A 7,437-nucleotide genomic window follows, 5' to 3' on the forward strand; every position below is an offset into this window, starting at 1 on the left:
CAGTAACTAGCTCTAACGTGTATTAGAGTCCTAAGATCTGAATACTTGCTGCTCGAATCAACAAAACAGATCGACAACAGGTTAGGTTTGCCAAACGCAGCTTGCAGGTTTACAGCACAACCGCAGACACGGTCGAAGTCGAACTGTTTTGCTAATTACTTACTAAGATTATATAAAAAGAAGTGGGTTCCACTTACTCATTCGCTCGTAACCAATCGAGTGGCTAACTAAATCCGAGTGTTACATCATGACGTGAACGAGATCTTGCACAATATTGCTATAGGATCTAGACGTTCCGTTTCATGCACGTCATTGCAACCAATCACAAACCCGACACATTTGGTAAGTTACCAAGAACGTCAGCTGTGTACGGTTTTTTCTAAACGATTCCAAAGCGTGGGAGGTGAATATGTACGTAGGCAGATGGCGTATAGGTTGCTAATGCTTGCAATCAGACCTCGAGTAGTCGTTAAGACAAACACACTGCGCGTGCTAACTATATCAATTGAGACAGAGTAGTGTGGGTGACACCGATTAGTGTAAAGGTAAATACTGTGTATCATATCTTATTTCAAACTCTAACTCTAAATCATCAAAAAAGACAGATGTCGTCTCTCTTGGATTGTACATGTGTTAGTGAATGTCAAAATATTTCATCACTTTACAAAGAGGCATAATACAATTATTTCTTATTAATATTACCTCTAACACACACACACACACACACACACACACACACACACACACACACACACACACACACACACACACATATATATATATACACACACACACAAATATTTGCTGTTCAAATACACACACACACACACACACACACACACACACACACACACACACACACACACACACACACACACACACACACACACACACACACGCACACACACACCAGTATACTAATTATATAACTGTCATTCACGTCACCAACCATATAACAATGCCATAATAATTATATAGTTTGCAATACAATACCAGTTGGCAAAAGGCGTATGTAACATATACCTATAAGTGCCAGCAACGCAATGACTGATACCATCAACTTAAGTAACTGAACTTAAATTAATTACCTAATTTAATTAATTAAAACCAATGCTAGCTCTAAACATACATCACCTCAATAATACTGTAGCTGTGTGACAACCAGCAGAGTTATGAATACGTCGTCGTCATCCATCTACAATGATTCTATGCATTAGTAATTATTATGTGGTTTGCATTAAATGATCTGATTTGTAATGAGTATTGAAGTGTCTATAGATTATTTCATGTACGTATTTATACCAACTAGATAATGCTTAATTAATAAATATTGTGTACACACACATACCGTATGCTGTCATTTTAATTGTATAGTGTTTATCTGTTAATAAATCTTTTGTAGGAGTAGTTGTGAAATAGAATTAAATTGCCTGAGTACTTTACACTGTTCTAATTGTATTGATAATTAATTAATTGCATATTCACTTGGTTAGCAGTGTGTCTTTACGACTACTTGACGTCAGTCCAAGCATCACCAACCTAAACGCCACTTGCCTACGTAGACTTGCCTTCCCATGCGTAAGAATCGTTTATACAAACCATACACAGCTGACGTTCTTATCAAGTGTGTCGAGTTTGTGATTGGTGCATGTAATGACGTGCATAAAACCGATTGTCTAAATTTTATAGCGTCATTGTCCGAACCATGCAAGATCTCATCCACGTCATAATGTAACACGTGGTTGTATTTAGCCACTTGTTTGGTGACAAGTGAATGAGTAGGCGGTACCTATTACTGTTTGTTCCTAATCAAAACAGTTTGACCGTGTTTGCGGCTGTGTTGTAATTCTGTAAGCTACGTTTGGCAGCCTGACCAGCCGTCGATCTGTTCGCTCGATTTCAGCAGCGAGGTTTTCAGATCCTAAAACTACGTACCCGCTAAAGTAAAGTAGCTAGACGCTCATGATCAGCACAATCGAGAATAGAACACGCTATGGGGTAGTCTTCTATACATGTACATAGGCACGACAAGACCACCGATGCTCATAGAATTATGATCTGAGTGTCAATACAACGCGTCGCATGATCTCTCACTTACGACCAATTGCCCGCTGAAGCTGATGTAACGCGACTACTTGGTTTTGTTTCTCATCTGTTGTCTCACGTCAACAGACTAGTTTGCTGCTGCTTTGTATGCACCCACTGACGCTGACGTTCGCAAACCGTCTGATGCCGTTGAAGCCGTCAGTCTGCGGTCACACCATGCTAACGCGCTTTAGCGTCACGAAATACAAGTGCAGACATGCAGTAGCACATTTCTTTCATATACATTTAGTTTCCATCATACATTACACAAAATGGCGACAATATCTGTTTGCTGTAAAACTATTTTCGACGCTTAGTTGTTTACTATGTAACACTAAACTGTTTAGTTGTTTTTCATTACATCAAAGATACGGAAATTCTATCGATATATAATACATTGTAGTATAAATTTAGCACAGTGCATTGCCCAGTTAAATAATAATTAAATTAGAAAATGGTTTAGTATAATACATATACATAGTAACATGCACCTCGGAAAATCATCAAACCAGCACCAATAAATTGACTTATCGTAACCAAAATGATTTCACATGATAACGTAAGTTTTTGATCAATGCTTGGTAGATGATGTAACTTTTCAGTAACTTTTTTAAGTTCCCACTTCTTACCAAAAAACAGTAACGTCAGCTGGCATGCAGAACGTCACATTCTCTACACGTTCGAGGGCGACAAGGGCGGAGGTCGTTTTGGTTCACTGCAACTGTAAATAGGCGTCTTCGCAGACGATTAGCAGCATCAGCAAGCATTTCAACATCAGAAAGAGTTGGAAAACTCATCAAGAACGAAGTAAGTTAACGCATAATATAAGCAGGTAATAAATTAATTGATTAGACAATAGACAGCTAATATATAGACGCTAAATAAATAGCAAAACGCCGCGAAAAGAGATAAATCGATTTGAAGCTTTTGCTGCATGTTACTATTACAATGAATTAGTGTTGTATGTATCGCCGTTTCGTTTGTTGTATACTATCGTTGTATTACTTTTGTAGATGAAGAATATCTTTGTTCTATTTACTATCGTCATTATTGCTGCGGTGGCCAATGCAAGGAGCATCAATAATGTAATGCTATCTAGAAATTTGTGACATGTTAATTAATATTTCTAGTTTATTTTCAATAGAATAAAGACTAAGCTATGTGTTTTATTACTACATACCGTATATAGATTGACGTGCATCAATGTATATATAGTAGAACTGCCTACGTGCATCTGTACAAGACGCACGTTTGTCAGTGTCAAATGCCGTCATGCATTTAAGTCCAGCTGACTGTTACACAAACTTGCAATATCTCGATATTGTGGATAGATACTGTCAGTATTCACATTAGAGACGTTCATTCAATATATTTTGCAAATTTACGAAATAAGATGTCATATATAGTTTCTAATGTTTCCTGACTAACTCTAGCAGACTCAATCGTCATCAGGAAGCCAAGTGCCAGTACCCATTTTTGACAATAGAATTAAAATGAATAAAACTCGATACAGTATATACTAGAATGTAGAGGAAAATACACAGTCTGGCGAAATAGGAGTACCCACTGTACAGTGTTAGCTTAGACAAATCGTTCACTTCAAATTTGATTGTTTGTGTATCTTGCAAATATTGATAGGACCAGCTGTTTACTGAAGATGTTGTGTACCTTACAAGCAGAGTCACCCACGACAACTTGAAACTGATGAAAGATGGAGAAACTGTGGCTACTGGCAATAGAAATGGCGAAAGTGGTGTGTGTGTGCCGGGGGTGTCAAGTGAGGAACCTCATCATTACACAATTAATATCCTGTATCATCAACTGCAACCACCTCTCCTGCAGAACAAACAAATAAATGTTTTAATAATTGCCATAGAGAACAAGTGCATTTATTTCAACACAAGCCCAAATTCATGTATTTCGTATATTGCTCATCGTCATTTGAAGAAACTTGTGCGCCCGGCCTCCATAAAAGAACAGTAGGAATGATCCAACGAGACGAGGGAAGCTCTTGATTCCGGATCTAATCTTTGTCCTAACTGAAGGAGACTTTCTCTGAAAGTCAGCTTTGCGATGAGGAAATATCGTCGAAATAGCATACTGTATATCCTTTCAGCTTTCTCTTTCTGTCGGCTCTGCGTGCAATTCTCGAAATGAGACTCATCAAAATGAGCCTAAAAGCAAACAAGTAAAGAAACAACACTCCCTAAAAGTTTTCATGCCTTTTACATTACCTAGTAGAGAAATAAGCTCGTCAGAGATGACGCCCAACAACGTCGCCTCACTTTCGCCTCCGAGATCTTCCTTCTTGCAAGGTCTTTTGGAAAGTAACACGGCTTGTACCATTTTTCAGTTGTACTGCTGCATCCCCAAGTGCAACAGCAAGGCTTTCTGCAAGCAGCGACTACACAAAGCGACTATCTCTTGATTTCCCGGATCCGTTCAGAGCGCAACTGGACACAAAATGGCGCCCGTAACATCACGTGACCAAATCGTCATGTCGCAACTCTCTCTCTATACGGCTCTGGCGGTACCATCCCAGATCCGTAGAGGACGATTTTGAAACGGCGCTACGCGGGTCTGGGAGGTCAAGGCTAGATGTCTGTGTTGCGCCGATCGACACGACGCCGGTCTCCGCTCCTCTTGAAACTCGACGGTCGGGTCGACTTCCGCCTTCCAAGACGAATGGTCAAGTCGGATTTTGGCCAGAAACGAGACTTTGGCGTTCTGAAATGAGATGAGCCGAAGTTTGTTTGCTCAATCCATTAGGCCGAGTATGCGAATGTGACGTGCGCTCGCCAGCCACTGTACGCGATCCTCTAGTTCCCAGAATGCAAGATGCGCCGGCTCACCGGACCACTTTTGCGTGCGTGCGTGCGTCCGTGTGTCATGGAAAGTGCGTCTTCTTTGTAGAAGTGGCGTACAACGATAGATTGGCACCGCCCAGATTGCCACCGCCCAGATTACCACCGCCCCTAGGGCGGGTAGTACAGTAGGACCTCAAAGATACGAACACCAGACAACCGAACTGACCGGTCAACCGAACAGCATGCTCTAGCGCGAGCGCGCGCTCTTGCAAAAATTTGATCACGTAATGTAGCCACGCGCACGCGCACTTTTGAGGCGTGGCCTAGCGCTAGCCACGTGGTAGCTGATCCAAGATGGAGGCAAAGGACAAGCCTAAGAGAAAGCGAGTCAATTTATCTATTGAACAAAAGATCGAGATTCTTGAGAAGCTGGACAGAGGTATTTCTAATACAGCTATTGCTTCTGAATATAGCATTGGAAAATCCACAGTAACTGATATACAGAAATCTAGGAGCAAAATTACTCAGTTTGCCGTTGAAGCTAAAGACAGCAGTAGTTTTAAGAAGCGTTGCATTGTTAGGAGAGCTGATGATGACCAATTTGACAAGGCCATGCACCTTTGGTTCACACAAGAACGGCACAAAGGCACTCCTCTGAGTGGGGTTGTTGTCATGGAGAAAGCCAGGCTGATGCACCAGCAAATGTATCCAGATCGGTCACCAGATGATTTCAAGGCTAGCACTGGTTGGCTTCATAGATTCAAGCAGAGGCATGGTATTCGTCAACTAAGCATGCAGGGAGAGTCTCTTTCAGCTAATCCTCAGTCTGCTGAAGCATTCAAGCTGTCTTTGCATAAATATATTGAAGATCATAAGCTTTCCATCCATCAGATCTTTAATTGTGATGAGACAGGTCTGTGTTGGCGCCTGCTGCCGAACAAAACCCTGGCAGATGGTTCTGAAAAGGCTGCAAAGAATTGCAAATCCCCTAAAGATCGGGTAACATTGATGGCAACTGCCAATGTCAGTGGAGATATGCGTAGCCCTCTGGTCTTTATTCACAAGAGCGCTAAGCCTCGCTGTTTTTCAGGGGTCAACATGTCATCTCTACCAGTCCATTATTATAGCCAAAAAAGTGCCTGGATGGATCAATCAATTTTCTTGGACTGGTTTTTCAAGCACTTTGTACCAAAGGTGAAGCGTTACTTGAAATCAAAGTCATTGCCACTTCAAGCTCTTCTCATTATGGATAATGCACCATCCCACCCTTCAGTAGAGGCTTTGAGTTCTGAAGGAATGAGTTGCATGTTTCTGCCCCCCAATGTCACAAGTCTGGTTCAACCTATGGATCAGGGAGTGCTGGAGAACCTGAAGCGCAGGTACAAACGAGAGCTCATGAGAAAACTGCTGCTTCAATCTGAATCGAGTGAAGACTCCTTCATTTCCTTCAGCAAAAAGCTGACCATAAAAGATGCGGTGTACCTGAGTGCTAAATCTTGGAACGAAATTCCTGAAGTTTCTCTCTGTCGTGCTTGGAATAAGCTAGGGTTTGGTGGTCGTAGTATGGGTGATGCTTCTCGGATCGATGCCAGTGAATCCGAAGAAGAAATTACCTTTGAAGTATGTTCCCAGTTGGGCATCAATGAGGAAGAAATGGAGCAATGGCTTCTTGCTGACAAGGATGAAACTGGGTCTCAATCGCTGACTGATGAAGAAATTATCGACTCTGTTCAGGTCCAGGATCCATCGGACAGTGAAGATGAAGCTGAGCACACTGATGTAGCTAAGATTAGCCACACAAAGGCTGTTGATTGCTTTAGTGTCTGCTTGGAATGGTTAGAGCAGCAGCCTGAAGCCACCCCCATGAATCTCATGCTTTTGAGAGAGCTCCTGGACCTTGCAGGACAAAAAAGGGGTTCTGCCTTGAAGCAAAAGACAATGGATTGTTATTTTAGTAACCCTTGAATTCGTTCTTACACTCTCACAGTTACTGTAGTTCACGTACTTATCCTTTTTGTTAGCCATACAGTGTACTCCTGTTTTCACAAGTTATGTAATCATCGATATTACAAACTTCAGACTTATGAACATTTCACAATTACGAACACCCAATTTCCCGAGGTGTTCGTATCTTTGAGGTCCTACTGTACTAGTATATATATATATATATATATATATATATATATATATATATATATATATATATATATGTATGTATATGTATGAAAATTGTGTTACGTAAGACCCGTCCTTTTTCTCAGTCTAGACCCGCGCTACGCGAGGTTAACAGTTTGATATACAGATGTTGGGGATGCTGTATACTGGCTGGTGATTGACCTCCTATATTGGATTGGACCATTGAATTTCTAGATCATCTTAGATGGTGCGACCTGTCTCTTTCCGTAGTCTCTAGAAGAAAAATCACGAAGTGACGTACACATGCCATATATACTTGCATGCGTGGCTCCCACAGTTTAAGTAGAAGAGACGTGCCCCTTTACTAGAATTTTGGTGTGATGGGCTAATTGCATTCCCGTGTCATATG

At 41.2% G+C, this 7,437-nt stretch overlaps 2 protein-coding genes across 2 annotated transcripts; both read left to right on the forward strand.

Annotated features, from left to right (window-relative positions):
- Positions 1-5,135: 5,135 nt before the first annotated feature.
- On the forward strand, positions 5,136-6,102 carry LOC134178028 (tigger transposable element-derived protein 2-like). Its single transcript, XM_062644805.1, has 2 exons — positions 5,136-6,061; positions 6,093-6,102. Exons 1-2 carry the CDS (start codon positions 5,247-5,249, stop codon positions 6,100-6,102), a joined length of 825 nt encoding a protein of 274 aa, XP_062500789.1. The 5' UTR covers positions 5,136-5,246.
- Positions 6,103-6,112: 10 nt separating this feature from the next.
- LOC134178971 (jerky protein homolog-like) lies at positions 6,113-7,039 on the forward strand. Its single transcript, XM_062645884.1, has one exon. The coding sequence runs from the start codon at positions 6,138-6,140 to the stop codon at positions 6,855-6,857; it is 720 nt and encodes a 239-aa protein (XP_062501868.1). The 5' UTR covers positions 6,113-6,137; the 3' UTR covers positions 6,858-7,039.
- Positions 7,040-7,437: the final 398 nt, after the last annotated feature.

This window comes from Corticium candelabrum, chromosome 4 (assembly GCF_963422355.1).
Source record: "Corticium candelabrum chromosome 4, ooCorCand1.1, whole genome shotgun sequence".
In the NCBI taxonomy this organism is placed as follows: Eukaryota; Metazoa; Porifera; class Homoscleromorpha; order Homosclerophorida; family Plakinidae; genus Corticium; species Corticium candelabrum.